At 38.2% G+C, this 18,660-nt stretch overlaps 1 protein-coding gene across 2 annotated transcripts in view; it reads right to left on the reverse strand.

Annotated features, from left to right (window-relative positions):
* The window catches only part of CARMIL1 (capping protein regulator and myosin 1 linker 1), a 230,025-nt gene that overhangs the window by 61,247 nt on the left and 150,118 nt on the right, over positions 1-18,660 (reverse strand). For both annotated transcript variants that reach the window (XM_067537570.1, XM_067537568.1), the window contains exons 18-24: positions 18,070-18,151; positions 16,887-16,986; positions 16,740-16,794; positions 9,101-9,273; positions 6,826-6,894; positions 3,003-3,096; positions 40-138 (exon numbers count right to left, since the gene is read on the reverse strand). In XM_067537570.1, coding sequence (XP_067393671.1) covers positions 40-138; positions 3,003-3,096; positions 6,826-6,894; positions 9,101-9,273; positions 16,740-16,794; positions 16,887-16,986; positions 18,070-18,151 — 672 coding nt within the window. The remainder of the gene's footprint in view (positions 1-39; positions 139-3,002; positions 3,097-6,825; positions 6,895-9,100; positions 9,274-16,739; positions 16,795-16,886; positions 16,987-18,069; positions 18,152-18,660) is intronic.

Here is an 18,660-nt window from a genome sequence, read left to right on the forward strand (position 1 = left end):
AACACTGGAAGAGCGATCGGTAAAGCACATGGCTCTCACCTGTTGTGTGGTGCTGGTGACAATGCCCTGCTGCAGCCTGTATGCCTGCTCCTGGAGGTATTTTCTGGTCTCATGATTACGAAGCAAGTAGTTTTCTATCTAAAAGTAAAAGTCAAATTAGGATTCCGATTCTACTCTCCACACCATCTTTCGCTTTCAGTATTGTCACTGCTTTATAATTGCCTTTTAATATAACTGTGCTCATAGGACTTAAACCTTATTCCGTAGGGCTATGCACTGAGCAGCATGTACAAAAACGTTCTTCCACTTGCAAGGCTCATACCACAACCATGTCTAATGATTTCTGACTTGTTTCTCTCTTCTGCTACTATCAAGGCACTGATTCAGGAAGGTACTTAAGCATGTGAGTAGCCCCAATGACTTCAAATGGGATTTTTCACCAATTTAAAGTTATGCATGTGTTTAAATACATTGCTGATTTGGGGCCATGAAGAGTTATAAAGTTAAGTGCTATTAGGCGCTAATAAATAAATAATAAACACACTTAACCCTTAATCCACCTCAACATATACATAACATTTTTCCATGTGATATTTAAATATTCTATGTAGTCCCCTGCAACTAGGAAACAAAGTGACAACATATCTTCACACCACACAGATAAACTTAAAAAAAGCCAAAGAAAAAGTGTGAACAAATAAATCTGCAGGGAAAAAAATGCTTATCTAGGTACATCTTTTTTATAACAGCACCTCTATGCTCCCACAACTGGGGCTGTCAACTGTGCAATGATAAACCCCTGCTTTACAAGACTGTATAAAAGTCATTGATTTCAAGTTACAAAATTTCTATCAAGCATCCTGGTGCATGAGCATTTTATGGTTTAAAAGACAAAGCTACAAATTGCTAAAACATCTATTTGAACTTCAGTTACTGGAGCACTAAAATGTACAATGTAGGTGTTTGCTTTACACATCTATCAGTTACAAAATCTGCCTCGGTGTTTAGAATAAATTTAGAAGGCACGTTACCCATTTTGGATGAAGTCTTCTTGATATGGCCAATTATTCATTTTTACACAAGTCTAAAGTATTAATGTTTGAAAGTTGTCTAAAGGGGATGAACTATCATTTTTCCTCTCTTTAAAACATCATCACTGGCAAATATACTAAAAACTGTAGCATGCAAGATACTATACGCATTTCTTTCAGAACTACTCAATCTACTATGAAAGGCTCAAAAGACAATTTAAAGGATAATGTGTGTTTTAAAGTAAAGATAGGTCAATAACTAATTTTTCAATTCCCTGGCAGTTCTTTAAAAAAAAAAAAAAATTCAGTTTTGGGTCAAACCAAATTCCACTATGAATGACAATGAATAGGCACTGGGCCAGGGAGAAAAAGTAAAATGACTCTATGGCTTGGTGGTGGGAAACCCATGTTCAACATCCTGCTTCAACAACTATTTATTTATACATAATAAAATAGCTTCAAAAGGAGATTGAAAGCCCCACCTTAGTGACCTGGGAACTCTCCTGCAGTGGGGGAGACTCAAGTTCAAATCCCTACTCCACATCAGGCAGAAAGGGCAATTAAACCTGGATCTCAGATGAGCTCTCTAACCACTGGGCTAAAAATTATAAATTGGCCACCCCCACCAACTTTGTTTTGTGGATGGCATCTAAGTCCCCACTCAAAAAAAATTTGGTCCAAAACTACTCACCGAACTTGTGTCAAATTTGCAAATAATTTCGGATCAACCAAAACAATATTTTTCAACGAATAAACTATGTGCCTGAAAAATTTTGCCCAGCTCGACTTTAAAGGTGTCTGAACTTTTTTTGTTTTTGTTTCTTCATGATGTATAGAAATGCCTGAAAAATTGCTTAAAACCAAACAAACAAAAAAACCAAACAAACTCAGGTCTTGTACCCCGTGAACAAATTTTAAACTAAGAAAAGAAAATCCTTTTTATACCGTGCATAAGTTAGCTTCATTAGATTTTTGAAAAATACCTCTTTTTTGCGATATAAGGAATATCCACAGTTATAAAAATATTATAACCTATATAATGTAAGGGATATAAGCCCACATGCTTTGCATTTTAAAAAAGAAGCAGAATTTAGATCATCCATATACATAATAAAGAAAAAAAGGGCAAAACCCCTGTATTTTTTCTTTTGAAGGTCACTTCACTGCAAGCTACTTTGCTCATAAGGATCACATACTTATATTACTTAATCACAGCTGTCCATGTTTGTGAGTTTTTATGCCCCCACACTTATTAAAGAAAAACAACTCATTAAAAAGTTGCAGATCATGCTTTTTTTCCTGATAGACAAAATGACTCCTTTAGAGTTTGCATGACTGACTGTGTTAAAACCCAGTTGGGAGTTCTATAATCCATGAGATTTGGACAGCTATAGACAAATTTTTGTCAGCAGTCCATATCCAAAAGAACACTTCAGTTAAATTAATTTTTTATGATGGTGTTGTGGATGTGTGTTGTGTATATATAACATTTACCTGATGTGTTCATATGCTGCTATCCACCCATTAAATTAAAAACAAGTCTACATGCCACAACAACGTTTCTCAGTCTTTTGTGTCTTATACTATGTTGAGCACTCCTTCATGCTTCAACAGTAAAATGCACATAAACACCTACATACATTGAAATACACACACACAGGTGCCAATTTCTAACCAATAATTCAGACACACACACACATACTATTTAATCAGTATTTCCTTATTTTATGGTTCTTTGTTATTAAGCCATTGCATTCTATGGCTCTCAGTTCAAATGAATCTTTTTGAAGACAGAGCCTTCCATGGAATTATGACTCTTGATTACCATAACCTATCCACAGGTTCATGTGGGTCCATGTAAATGAAATACTCAATGAATCTAGCAAAGAATTCTTACTCAGCCAAGCATGAATTCACAACCACTTGAAGTTATTATTCATTTTTTCTGATACTGGATTGTATATGCAATACCTTCTGCAGCGCCTCTTCTGTTTTTTCAGGGTTTGTTTTAAGTGCTTGAGAAGCATCATTCATCGGTATAGGCATGAACCTCAAAGTATAATTCCTAAAACAAAACAAAAAAACAAACCTTTGTTGTAATGAGAGATGGTAATCAATTACTATGTATTATCATAAGGAGAAAACCAGCAAAGTTAAGATTCACCTTGTAGTCAGCTCCCAATTTGATTGCAAGACATTTCGATTTTTTGCCAATAATTTTGTCTCTGATTTTGCAAACACTTGCACATGTCTGTAACTTTACTCACATGAGTAGCCACACTGAAGTCAAGAACGTACATATTTACAGGACTGAAGCCTTAGTCTTCTTTGTAGTTAGATATAGGGGGATTTTTTAAGACACAAAGGGCAGTTAGGCATCTAACCCCACTATAAGTCAATGGGAGTTGGGTACCTAACTTCCTTTTGTGTGTTTGAAAATTTTCCCCCTATATCTAATTATAGATATAAATATATATACACACTAGATAAATATATTGATTTTAATATGAGTTAGATGCCTAAACTGCCCTTTATGTTTCTGAAAACTTTCCCCATAGCTGTTAGATTACCTTTTTTCCACTTATAAGAAAAATCAGGAATTATTAACTCCCATTGACAAACCTACCAGCACCATTTTCTGAAGAGAGAGAGAGAGAGAGAGAGAGAGAGAGAGTCCTACAAACAGCTTTGAAATTCATTGTTTAACATATTACTATATATGCAGCTACTAGAGCTACAACTCCTTGCTGCATTTTTCTTGAATAGCAATTGCCAAAATGTATACAGCAGCAACCACAACTCAATATTATTTTACACAATTATTTCCTATATTTTACTGCCTTAGCCATCAAAAGAATTGTCCATACCACAAAAGCTTGTGTATCTCCATGTGTTATAGAATAGTCAATAGCTGGCCCACCATCAGGATGGACTATTTTTAAATGTCAGAGATAACAGACATTAAGATGGATAGTTGCTACAGAAGCTGCTGACTGCCTGACAGGTGAAAGTACCGACAGAAGGGAAAAAATGGTCTTTTTTTAAAAAACGTGGATTTTCAGCAGCTGTTCGTCATTTAATATAGCACATTCAATGTAGTCTATAATTACGAGCTCTTATATGCTAAATTCAATAAGCAAAGCTGTGAGCCCCTGGAAGGGAAAAAGATCTGAAGTACAAGGAGACTCCATGGGCATAGTCATGAAGCTAGAACTTTAGATGAACAGCACCCTATGAAAAGTTCCATAATCCATTTATTTCCAGACACACAACATTTTTCTGGAATGTTAATTTATTTTCATCCCTGAATTAATCTCTAGGGGAAAAAAGAATTTAAAGCTTGCATGAAACTTTGATCAGACCAACCAATATTTATCCTCACACTCTACTTCTCTTTTCTTAGCTTCCTTCAAAGCCTCAAACATCCCTTTATTCTTGTTATTTTCCTTCTTAAAGCTCTATTTTTCTCTAATAATGGGAGCAGATTTCCCTAACTCCATAATCCAATAAAGTCAAGTTGCAGATTTAAAACACCTGTTGCTTTGCTTATTCAGTGTATTTTTACACTCCCTACAAATAAACCTATACTAAAATAAAGTTAAGTTTCAAAGAGAAGCGTTCAAAGGCCAGGAAATGCTGAAGTGTAGGATGCCCATAGAAACTTACTTCTGCGTCTTTGTATGTATCATGCATTACAATAATCTTATATGAGATTATCATGTGCCTTTTTTCTGCAGGACTCCTGCCCCATTCACTGGGCACACTGAATGCTGAGAAGTGACTGCAATAACAATTTAACATCTTCACTGTTTACTCCCATCTAACAGGAATTTATACTGCCAAGTCCTGTGATCTGAACTTGATACCACTGGAAAGGGAAGAGTCTCAGCTCCCCAGGGGACACATAGCACACGCTTCTAGTCCTGAAATATTAGGCTTGGAAGTTGAGATATTTCTATAGTAAGTTCTTATAGAAAGTCCTATAAAATTGAGTGCTGGATAATGCAATATAGTTCTACAAAAATTTAGGCTCCAATTCAGCAAAGCACACAAGCCAATTCTTAAGTCCTATTAAAGTAAAGGAACGTAAGTATGTGCTCCAGGGCCTTGTTGAATGGGAACAGATTTAACTACATTCTTAAGTGCTTTATTGAACCAGGGCCTTAATAAGATTCTATAGAAATTACTCTTAACATTTTATATACAACTTAAACAATGACGTCCTCTCTGTATTTCTTTTGATAAATCCTATAGAATTCCATAGCAGAAATATCATTTTCACAGGACCTTCACATAAAAGGGGAAAAAATTAGGTAATTTTGATGTTTTAAAAATGTATTTGTTATATTGTTTTCCTTTCCATTTTCTCTGGGAAAACTGGCCACGAACGTCTCATGTATTTCTGTCTGGAAACATATGGAGAAGGATGTTTCCAATGTGTCTTTAAGATGGATTTGTTCAAAGGCTAATTGTTTTCAGAGAACATTGACAGAAATCTGTGTGTCATGAGTTTCAAACTTCACTGCTCATGGGTTGGGTTGTGATACCATCTGTAGTATGAAGACATTAGAGAAGACAGAAGATGATCTAACCTTCTACGCTAAGCAAATGAAATGTTACCCTATAAAAAAGCAAGGTTACACTATCTGCATCAATGTTTCCTTTTCCTGTCTGATTTGTTTACTCTCGCTTTAGGATTGCTCTTCTGTTTATTTACATGAGCATAGCTGAATGGAATACCACCTGATGTTAGCCAGAAAATATTACATATTTTTTCTATCAGACTTCTTCTGTAAACACATGCTGCTGCTCTATAAAGGAGAAAGTTCTGCAAGCCTTTGCAAGTTCTGTTAATTATTCACTAATCACTGGAATTACTCCAAAATTACTTTCTTAATTATCAACCATTTATATGAATTTCCTCCATCAGTACAACTGATTCCATTTTGAAATGAAGCACAAACTGAAACAGCTGAGGAAATGAATGCATCCTATACCGGTAACAGAAATCTGGTTGATGAACTCAACTGCAAGAGTTATGATCCTACAGAGGGTTAAGATATTACCTCAAATAGCTATACATTTTTGCAAGACATCTTGTCTGGAGACTAGCAATTATCTATTATCTTCATCTTCAAAAGAGACTCTTTGTTCCCTGTCTATAGGATCCAATGATATGAAACAACCCCAAATGTGGCTTAATTTACATTTGCATTTTTCCCTTAAAAACATAATAATCACACAAAGAAAAGTGACAGAGATGGAGATATAGAGCAAAGTGATTCAGTCTGCCATTGCAAACTGATGCATCAGTGAACTTAATTATCCCAAAATTATACACCTTCACATGGATTATAATGAACAATTGTAGTTCCCGAGACCCTCATTATTAGCTTTTACTTGATGAATACACAGACCAAAATGCTGATTTTATGCTGATGACTATTGGACACAGAGTTTCATTCAGACAACTAATTGCTTTTAAAGCAGAAATGATGGTTGCTAAAACACAGATGAATGGAAAGAAAAACATTTATACAACCCCCTCCACATTTTTAACATTAATATATACCACTGGAGCATGGAAGAAAGAATGAAGAGCCATTTCCCTCCCTTTTGAGCTCAGTGTGAATTCATAAACTTTACTTTAGATTTAGTCCTTAGAGGGCCCAATAATGAGAGGTGCTGGGCATCCTTAAATCCCATTATCTCCAGTGTGAATTGCAGCTGCTCAGCTCCTTCAGGAGATATTTCTTGGTTTCCTTTCTCATCAGTTATCTTCCTTAAAACTTACTTTTCCAATGCCACTGCTATGTCCTGGAAGCCCTGTGCAGTGATATTATTCTTATCCCATATTACGGTTCTGTTGGGAAACAAAATTATACAAAGCTCAGAGATGATTTAAATTAATAAAAACAGCTTCCGTTTTAAACAAACAAGCAGTAATCTATAATGCAGTTTTGTATTGTGAGATCATGCAGTTGTGTGTCAAAAATGCACAGTAAAGGGCAAAATTATTTAGAACTATAAATTTAGTTACCCATTAAAACCCCAGAATAATAGAAATTAGGGACAGAGTTACTAAGTCATTCTCTCCATCTTGCTTCCAATGTAGAAGTGATCCCAGCATGATATTTTCTATTTTTAATAAATCAAAAGCAGCAACCTCACTAAAAATGACAATAAGGTGCAGTGATGGCTATTAATTTAAGGTTTTAGAGAGGTTTTCTTGCCCCTCTGGTAGCAGCACTCCATGGCCAGGGGACAGTGGTGGTGTTATGTCTAATAGTCCTACCACCAACCTTTCTGCTGCCAACATAATTCTTTCCTATTTTTAGGGGGTTAAGAAGCAGAGATGGGGAGAGGAAGGAAAGTTCTGCACCCTTTGTCTCCAATGTCAGAAACATTTGGAGGAAGTCTCATACACGTCCCACCTAAGCAAGAGCTTTATGCCCTGTCCACACTACAACCACAACTTGATTTTATAACTGGTCACGCATAAGTGGTTATAAATCACACTGTTCATTTTGTGACACACAGCAGCTTTTCTGCCATCACAACCCATGCCTGACACACTGCCAAGCCATATTTTTTGTGTGTGTTGTGGGACATTTCAGGCTGCCATCCCAACAGGTCTTCAGTAGCAGCCACCTGCCACTATGGATCATGTTTTCCCCCCATCCCAGAACCACTCACGTCTCCCATTTCCACATGTCCACTGGGATTTCTTACCCCAAACACATAATTAGAGCCTTGTGTGGATATAAAATTTGTATCTGCGTCTGATCCAGGACCTGCAAAGATGGTCTGTGGACATCTGCATCCATGGATGAGGATATTAACGGCTATCTACAGATTTGCAGAGCACTACCTATAATTCTGTGCCTCAGGGGAGAGAATATCCATTTCATAACAAGGATATGCATCCTAGTCACCTCAGGTTATTCACCACCTTCTGGAGTCTATTGCTTAAAACTTGTAATATTCCATTACTTGCTCAGTGAGTGAGCATTATGCCCAGCCAAACAAGTCACAGACATTTCAAACAAACCCCCTGCTTCTGAATGACATAGCCAGAAGTGTAATGTAGGAGAGCTTACACATGGGGGATAGAGTCATCAGAGACCAGGCACATAGGGTGGCACCCTCAACAGATGGGAAAGCGCATTGTGGGATGTCTGATTGCAGGAAGATTTACTAATTACAGTGAACAGTTAGAGGTGCATATCCACATATGATATAGCCAAGTGTCTAACCATTTAAAGAATCAAACCATTTGCCAGACTATGCTGACAGCAGGGGCAGCAGATTATTAAGATTTACAGCTTGTTTGCCTTGTGCTATGTGGACACAAACACAAGACAACTGTGCTAGCCACCAGGTAAAAACATAATAAAAAGTTTTTGTCTGATTGAGGCTAGAGAGGACACGTTCTGTGGCCTCTAGCACTAGTAAGCTGGGGTGATGAACCTGCTTCTACCCATTTTGAATTCAGCATGCTCCCAGGTGTCGCTGACAATGATGAATAAGGAGGCACAGCACATTCCCCCCCACCCATTCATTTATAGGTTTTTCTGTGGCATGCTTCACTATAGTAGACAAGGTTCCACAACTGTGAAGCCCTGCAGCAAAATACATTTGGAGCTGCCCAGAGACACGGAATATTTTAGGATATTATTACCCGGGAATACCAGAGCCATAAAAGAAGCAGTAGGCTGAAATTCTACTTGTTCTGAACTTTAATTAAAAAGATTTGGATTTTGCTTGAGAGATCGCAAATGGATTGTATCAATTCTTATTTTGTATGAACTCTGTGATATGTATGGTCAAATGAGTTAAGTTAAATTTAGGATAGCCACTTTAAGGGAGAATTTCCAGAGACTTCTGTGGTTTTTTTTCCCCCTTTTAAATAAAAAGGATGGGAACTGGGGAAGTTATAACCCTGCAAGGTGACTTCCCTGTCAGTTGCATAAGAGAAAACAGGAGAAAAGGAGTCCTTGCAACTGGCATTAATAATGTTGTACATTATTAAACATATGACTTTTTTAATGCAAATATGCTTTTCATACCTGAGCTTGGTGTTTATCTGTAGGGCTTTTGCTAGCATCTTTGCTCCCATGTCTCCCATTCCATTTCCACTAATATCCACTTTTGTGAGAGAAGTATTGCTGCCCAATGCATTGATGATTATGGTAACCTCAGTCTTCAGCTTGGAATCTGCCAGGGAGAGTGACTGCAACGGCTGTGGAGCATATAGACAATGTAAACAACAAATAAGAGCTGAGTATGTATTCTAGTATACATCAGCTAAAAGAGAGTTCTTAGGGCTCCCTTACAAGTTAGTGATGCTCCCGAAAGGATGGGGTAGGGGAGCCGGGAGAATACTATGTATCAGATTCTTCTCAGTGTTCACTGTAGCTATTGTAATACATGATATAACACAATGATCGGAAAGCCTTGAAATACAATGAGAACTAGTCAAACAGTCTGACAACTCTACTCCAGAAGTCCTTGGCTTATATTGTTTTATTACTGCAGCCTCAAGATTGAGAGGTGGGGTTTGTTTGTTGTACATCTATTCCCTTAAAAAGGTATAAAGGCTGCCTGGATGACAAGTCTGAAATGAAGAGGGTCCTTTGTAGACAAGTATAAGATGACTAAAAAGATCACTGTGATTACTGTTCATTGCACAATCATGTTCCATTTATATACTTTAAAAAAACCTTCATGTACTACTGCAACTGTTTCTTGTGGGTCACTATGAAGCACAGGTACACTGTGGAACCCGTACATTCATTCTAAAGCCTTATGCTAAAAATGCCTTTCTAAAACCCACAGGCAAACAGACTCATTTTTGTTTCTCCCGCAAGTCCCACTGCCCCAAATACCCAAAGGCAATAGTTTATGAATTATAACATAAGTCTTTCCATCACCTGAACCTTGCTGAGGCAGCACCACTACTAAAGACAGCTAAGAGCTATAATACATACTTGAGGATGTGTGATAGCTTAAAATATTTCCTTTTATTCAACAGTCACCAAGTTTATAACCCTTCAGTAAGTGCATACCACTTTTAGGGACCAAGATACTTGTACATTTCCATGATGGGGCCCCTGGATTCTAGTCACTACTGTATGACAAGTAACAACAAATTATACCCAAAAAGCATGTTGCACTGAGATGCACAGTGGGTTTATAATCAAAGAGCCTAACACTGACGTAGCAATGCACTGATTTTATTTTGAATGACAGCTAGCGAATAACTGTTCATTCTCTTAGTGCTGTCAATGCTTCCCTGTTCCATTCCCACATGCAGTCAGAAAAGTATTACCTTCACATTGGAATGGTACTTGGGACTGGATGCACACATCTAATTGAGGTGCTAAGAGCTTCTGTGACAGATTCACAGCAGAAGAACAGTAACAGTATTACTCTCACACACATAAAAACACTAATCAGTACAGCAGTCCTTGCTTAAGCTATACCACTGCCACCAAGTAAAACAGAAAGCAACGTAAAATGCAGTGGATCAACACTTCAATTATTCTTAGAAGGAGAAAATTCAACTGTTGTGGAGCTTGTTAGTAAATGGACCATTTCTGAACAATGACTGATTAGCCCCGCAGTTTTCCTGAAAAGTTATTTTCCTTTTAAACTTTGCTAAGAATCTGTACAAGCTGCATTTGTTTAATTTTATCATTAGAAAAAAAACATTTGTGACCTAAAAATGCACACTTGAACTTTTCCCAATAAAAGCAGCCTGGAGACATTTACTGCCCATTAAATTAAATTAATACCACCACAGCATCCTTGGGTTACTCCAGAATTGTTCATCTGGCTAGAGTAGTTGTAACTCCAGTGATTTAACATATAAATTAGACTTGTTAGTGCTTGAATTATACTTTCTGCAGAACAGGGGGGAAATTACTACACATTATAACCATTTTTGGGCCTGACCCTGCACAATGCTGAATGTCTCCTGGAAGGTAATGAGCACTCTCAACTCCAACTGATTAGACCATGTCGCCCTTCTTTGGATGTTGCCCCTACCTCCCCTTCTCTACAGCAGTGGTTCTCACCCAGGGGGTATATGTACCCCTGGGGGTACGCAGAGGTCTTCCAGGGGGTACATCAACTCATTTAGATATTTGCCTAGTTTTACAACAGGCTACATAAAAAGCACTAGTGAAGTCAGTACAAACTAAAATTTCATACAGACAATGACTTGTTTAAACTGCTCTGTCGACTATACACTGAAATGTGAGTATATTTATATTTGAATTGCTTTATTTTATGGTAAAAATGAGAAAGTAAGCATTCTTTCAGTAACAGTGTGCTGTGACGCTTTTGTATTTTTATGTCTGATTTTATAAGCAAGTAGTTTTTAAGTGAGGTGAAACTGGCGGGGGACAGGGAGGGACGACAGACACAAGACAAATTGGACTCCTGAAAGGGGTCCAGTAGACTGGAAAGGTTGAGGAGCCACTGCTCCACAGCATCAGCTTCAAGCTTCTTGTCCTTGCTTTCAAAGTCCTACAAAACTATCCAACTTTTTTTTTTTTAATAGACTGCCCTCATTCCACCTCAATGATGTCAGCACAGATAATCCAAATTGTCCACTTTTACTATAACTGTTTCTACACTTTCTTCCTTGCCAACTCTCAATACATAGAATACCCTTTCTGAGCTGGTACACCTGAACATCGCTTTCTCATCTGAATCCCTTCTTAAGACGTCCCTTCCCTGAGACAGTGACAAGAAATTTAAACCTGAAAATAAAAATGCCTTTATTCCTTCATGCTAGCCAGTAGCCTTGTGTGAGTAACTGTGTGACCTTATTTCTGTTATCCTGTCTTGCCTCCTGCAGCTGCTCCAACTGTCATGCTAGCCCCACACTGTTTCATGTCTGAAGTTGATTAGTTTGCCAGTTCCTCATGCTGGGAGTCTTGCCTTTTATCTGCATTGTGAGAGAACTGATATACTCGTGGGTTCCATAAAATAATAATTAATAGTAATAGTTGTGTCTCCTGCTGGCTGAGGAATGATGCTCATAACCAGAACTGATGTCCTGTTTGGAAATTAGCAATTTCAATTAGGTTGCTAGAACGAACCCATTCATAATGGCCTACCTTTGAAGCTGAGCAGCTTCATTTTCACACAGTGAAAGCTTTCTGTTACTTCGTTTATTTTCTTAAACAATTATCAACCTATTTGAATTTTTCATCAGTTTAGTTAGTTCATCAGTTGCTCTGAAGAGCCTGAGGTTTATTTCGGCTACGCAGTTAGAACTAGAGCAGGTTTGGAATTATTTTTACAAAATGTCTCTCATTGGAAAACTCCAATTCACTGAATGAAACTGTACACTGGAAAGGGTCGGTTTTGACAAATTTCCTGTTTTGACATATTTTTTAAAAAATGCCACTTTGACACTTCTGAAATGAAAAATTTCTGTTTTTCAGGTTGAAACAACTATTTGTTTAGAAATTTAAAAGTTAATTAAAAGTTTTTAAAAGCTCAAAAATCAAAACAATTGACCCAATCTAATTTTTTGGGGGGGGGATTTTTGCTTGATGAAAATTTTCAAAATTTCTGCCACAATTTAGAATTGGAAATTTTTTCAAAATCCTCACAGGATGGGAAAGCTTTCCCATCCACCTCTAGTTTGAACACTGAAAGGAAAGTTTGTAGTCTGAAACAACCCACTGTAAAGTAATTCTTCATGTATTTATACATAAATGATTGCCATATTTATTTATAGCGTGTGATGCATTTAAAGACTTTCATTTTCACATTATTGATAGAAAAGCAGGTGAATTACTAATTGGTTTTCTTGAATCTTTTTCCCCCTTTCCTACTGAATGAGTAATGAGTGAAATGCTTTAAATGATTTGGTATCATGACTGCAGAAATACAACCAGGAGCAAACATTACTCTAACACAACAAAAAAAAAAAAGACATTAGGTGTTAAATATGCATGAGAATGCAATATCTGAACTGAACATTTCTTTTTTAAAAATTCTGAGTAAACAGATGTGATTCTGCACAGCCCATAAAAACTTCTCTTCCCCAGCACTACCCTATGATTTCAGATGCATACTGAGAGCTCATCTATCGAACACTTTCTTCTTTCCTGATGCAGAAAATGGATGCTGAACTGCTATATTAAACATCTTTTAAACAAGATCTTATGCAGGGAGAGAATTGGGGGGAGGGAGACATTTATTATAGTAAAGAATGTAATAAGAAACCATATTACATTTGGTACTGCCATGTACCTGCTAGGCACAACACTTGGGAGTTTAATTATCTAATTAAATTGGTGCATCTAAGAATTAATATGCTTTAAAAAACCTGAAGGACCAATCCTGCAAGGTGCAGAGAGCCTCCTGTGAAGTGCTGAGCACCCTCCACTGCCACTGACATCAGAACTGGGGGCATTCAGCCCCTCAGAGAAGGTTCAGTCATCCATTTGAGTAATGTTGAGCCAGCAGTGCAGCATCCATTTTTCTGCAGCAGGAAAGAATAAAGCATACAGCCTCTGAAACCATCCTGTGGTGCTGAGAAATAAAAGTTTTTATGGGCTGCACAGTATTACATCTATTTATAGATTTTAAAAAATGTACAATTCAGGTATTGTCATCTCATGTATCTTTAATACCTGGTATTTTGCTGTTTGTTAAAAAATTGAGTGGAAAAATGTTAAGTGTCTGGTTGCATTTCTGCAGTCACAATACCAAACTACTAATCATTTAGATCTTTCAGATAATAGAAGACATTTTTTATTATTGTTTTTGGCACCCAGAAATATACCGGGCAACTCACAATGCAGATTAATAATAAGATCCCTGCCCAAAGGAATTTACAACCTAATTGCAAACATGATGCAAAGAGAGATATAATAAAACAGTTGGGGTAGGGGGGTAGTAGACACAGGATTACAGAAATAAAATCACATTACGCGGTGAAGGCTAGTGCATAGCATGTAGAAGAGGTGACATTTTTCAAATGTTCTAAATAAATGACTTAATTGGCTCACTTCCTTTAGCTGTCACTGGAAGAAGAGTGTTTGAAGGCAGGAAGTGACAGAAGAGAGAGTGAGGTGCATTGTGTATCTGTTCAGGAGGGACATGGAAGAAAACCTAAAGATTGCTGTAGAAGAGGAGGTCAGATAGGTAGGAAGGGGAGGGGCAGAGTTAGACAAGGACTTAAAAATAAGGACAAGAATCTTGGCGTTGATGCTGAGGAAGAGAGAGAGTCAGCACAGGGCTTCAAAGAGTGTAAGACTGTATTTTATATGAAATGGAGAGTGTAATACAGGAGCTAGAAAAGGCAGAGAGGAGAAGGTTATAATAAAGACAGGAGATAGTGAGGGCCTGCATCAGAGCTTCAGCTTTGTGGACAGATAATATGGTTAGAAGACCCATATAATTAGACCCGATGGACATAACACAGATCTAAGGGCTTGTCTTCACTTACCTCGGAGATTCGGTGGCAGTCGACCGGAGTTACGCAAACTACGCAAAAAACTTGTGTAACTCCCATCAACTTCTGTGCTTCTGTTCTGCGTGTTGTCTTCACTGCACTGCACCGATGGGAACCGCGCTCCCGTCAACGCAGTGCTATGCCACTTGAGGTGGTCTTAATACGTCGATTTCTGGATCTACTGAGTTGGTCTTCACTGACCGCTCAGTTAATCCAGATAAGTCGATCTGACAGTGGCGAATTTGCTGCCGTCAGTGAAGACATAGCCTTAAAAGGAAGAAATGGCAAGATTTGGACACCATGTAGATGTGCAGAGCGAGGGAGAGAAATGAGCTGAAAATGAACCCCAGGTTATGGGCCCGCGTGACAGGAAAGATGGTGGTATGCTCCCCTGCAGCAAAGTATGAAGAAGTGGATATGGTTTCAGAGGAAAGATCGTGAATTGATTTTTGGCCATGCTAAGTGTAAGCTGATGCCAAGATACCTGGGAAGAGATGTCATAGATACAGGACGAGACAAAAGGTTAGATGGAGGGAGGCAGAGCGGGAATGGAGAGGTACATTTGTATTGAGATGGGCAGTGGAAACTGTGTGAAGGGATGAAATCACCCACAGTAAGGGAAAGGAGGTGGGGGCCTAGGACAGAACCCTGTGTGACCCTTATGGAGAGTGGGAGTGGGAGGAAGACTACTAACCATGCTAAACAAGATGTTGAAGAGAGAGTCGGTGAGTCAGAAGAGAACAATATCACAAAAACCAAGGGAGGAAAACACGTTGAGAAGGAGGGTAGGACCAACAGCTCCAAGAAGCAGCTCAGAGATCAAGAAGGATGAGGATGGAGTAAAAGTCCTAATATCTGGCCAGGAAGTAGTCAATCATTAGAAAACTTGGCAAGAGCAGTTTCAGTGGAGTGGAGAAGGCAGATTCCAGATTGGGGTAGTCCAGGAGGAGAGGAAATAGAAATAATGGTTGCAGAGTACGGAGCCAATGAATATGGAGGTGAAGGCAATAAAGAAAGTGGGCCAGTAGCTGGAGAGGCAGCTGAAGTCAAGGGTTAGTTATTTTTGGAAGATGGAGAAAGCAGAGCATACTTGTAATTTGAGGGGAAGGAGATAGAGAAGGGGCCGAAGGCAATAAACACGATAGAAAAACCTATATAGAGCAGAGCAGAGCAGAGGGAGGTCAGCATCCCCAAGATCCCTTCTGGCCAACCCATGAACAATATGCATAGGGCAACAGGGACAGCAAAGTCCAGCCAACAAAGGGTCTTTTGGAACTGGGGGAAGGGTTGGAAAGGAAGAAAGTAGGGCAGAATGCCAATGGAGCACTCAATGAAAAAAGGTATTAAAATTACCCACTGAAACACAGTACTGAGCGAATGGTGTTTCCTGAGAATGTGAAGAGTAATAAAATAGAAAGAAAAGGTTTGTTGTAATTTCTTCTAGCTTTCTTCAGTTTTTCTTGGGTGACAGGGATTTTGGTGGGTGCAAGCAGTGATTCTGTATGCTACTGAGCAAAACTGTGATTGCCCAGACACTGTGAGGAGAGACCCGTTCTGTAGTTTGCAAGAATTACCCCATCCCCAAAAAGCCACGGTTGCAATGCTCTATTTAGAAATGAAAATGTCTCAAATCTGTAGTTATAGGACTGTGTGATTTAGCCTGAAAGAAAACTAGGTTAAGAACTTGAAACATTTTGGAATAAATTATCCTTTCAATGTATAGCTCCTATTATTGTACAAAGAGAGCTATTAGCATGCACTACGTGAAAAACAGACCCCTTTGGTTATATGTAATCCGAGTAACCCAGGCACGCTGCCTACGATACTGATCAAGGTGAGATTTCAGCTGATTAAATTTATTAGACACTGGGTAACTTTTGGATTCAGTTATCATAGGTTTAAGCAAAGCCAAGGACTCACTTTGCCTTGATGCCATTCTTAATAAAACCTGTTGTGATATTGAAAAACTCCACACAAAGGCCTACGGTACATAAAAATTATTACATCATGGGCTAAAATAATTAAAATCACCTTTCTTAATCAGCTTCAGGGCATTTAAAGCTAACTTCTTATTTAACAAGACATATCAGAATCAACTAAATATATTTTTTTATAATGTTGTCAAAATAATAGGCAGCAAATAAATTCATGGTAGTAAAACCACTCAGAAATGACAAGGAAATGACATCAATGTGCATTATTATAGTAGGATAAGGGATACTCACTGAATCTTCATCTTGAATCATCTGTACTAAATTATCAAGTACAGGAGTGAGATTTCTGCAAGGCAAAAAGTAAGGGAGGCAATGAAATCAGCAGCTTTTCACTATCAATTTTGCTAGTATTTTAAAAAAATAAAAAAAAAACCTTACTTGGATTTCATGTTGTTAAAATTTTTGCCTAACGCCAAGTGTCTTATTGATCGGTTTTTACTAAGCCAGATTACAAGTGGCGAGAGATCGGATTCTAGGCCTGTAAAGAATCAGATTAAATGCAGAATTAAAAATGCTCTCAATTTGCTAGATAGGGTTGAATCAACAAAACCACATTCCCTGGAGTGACTTTACACCAACATGCCAATTTAAATGACTTTGGAACACTTACATTCTTTTATTTTTAAATCTTTTGGTTTCCTTTTGTTTTCCATTGTTCCACAAGGTAGCCCTATTGTTTGTGATCAAACCATTTAAAAGCTCTCCGCTAATCAGCAACTGCATACACAGCAGAAAAAGAGGAGGAAGATTTAATCCCTTAACCTTAGTCCACCAGCAAAAGACTAGGCCTATGTCTACACTCGCCATCAAATTCGGCAGCAGTCGATGGGAGATACTCAAGTTATGTAGAGTAGCTTGCATATCTCCCGTCGACTTATCGCAGTGTCTTCAGTTCACTGTGCTGACGGGAAATGCGCTCCCGTTGATGCAGCGTTACTCCACCTGGCGGACGTAGATTAAGAGCATCGATTTCCGGGTCAGTTGAGCAGATCTCCACTTCTGCTCAATCGTTTCGGATAAATCGATTTGCCACCGTCCGTCTGGACATCGCCTAGGACAAACATTTTTCTCTTTGTTAAGGAAGGGAAGTCTTTTCTGTTCTTTGGCTTTGAGAATGAGAGGAACATGCTATATTGCCAAACTCAACAGTTATATGTACCAACATGTGCTTGTAGCCTCCAGATACAAAGAGACTAACAAAAGCAGTTTATGACTAAACCAACCTGCTAAAACTGGCTGCATTTTATTCTGTTCTTGGGTGAGAAAATGAATGCTGCACACTGCCTACAATACTGATAAAGGTGGTGTTTCAGCTGATTAAAACTTACTAAGCACTGGGTTATTATAGGTTATGATTCGGCTATCACAGGTTTAAACAAAGCCAAGGATTCATTCTGCTTTGATGCCATTCTTAATATAACCTGCTGTGATATTGAAAAACCCCACACAAAGGCCTATGGTACATAAAAATTATTACATCATGGGCTAAAATGATTAAAATCACCTTTCTTAATCAGCTTCAGGGCATCTATTACCTTTCACCCCTTTTACACGTACTTACCATTGTCTGAAATGTCTAAGCTGGTGATATTGTGTATTTCTGCTATGCATCCTTCCAGAACTTGTGCACCTCCAGATCTCAACTAGAGACAGACAAAACATCTGTAACTAATTAAGGTATTTTGATAGCAGAGAAAATAGCGGCAGGAATTTTGTAAATATAAAGGGTACCACACACAGCAAAAATAGCACCAAGATTATAATTTACTGACATGAATGCTACAGCCTACTCAGAAATCATCTCCATGCTAATCTCTTGTTATATGCGTATAGTAAGAGAGTGGAATTCTCTCTCTTTTCTGGTAAAAAGTACTGGACACAAGCCAGGGAAGGGTTTAAATGGCACTGACAAACCCTCTTTGACCCTGCAGGCTGGCAGAGACTTCTTGGTTTTGCTGTTTGCCTTACTGTAAAAATGTTTGGGTGCTTTTAAGTTCCTATTGGGAAGAATGGATATCAATCAACATAACAGCCAAAGATATTATGCATTCCTTTCCATCCTTGAATTCCAGTCACAAAGTTTTATAGTACGAACAACAAGGTTACTTACCAGTAACTGTTGTTCTTCGAGATGTGTTGCTCATATACATTC

The sequence above is a fragment of the Emydura macquarii genome, unplaced genomic scaffold (assembly GCF_026122565.2).
Source record: "Emydura macquarii macquarii isolate MOO-44397 ecotype Brisbane River unplaced genomic scaffold, CSIRO-AGI_Emac_v2 contig_431, whole genome shotgun sequence".
NCBI classification, from domain to species: domain Eukaryota; kingdom Metazoa; phylum Chordata; order Testudines; family Chelidae; genus Emydura; species Emydura macquarii.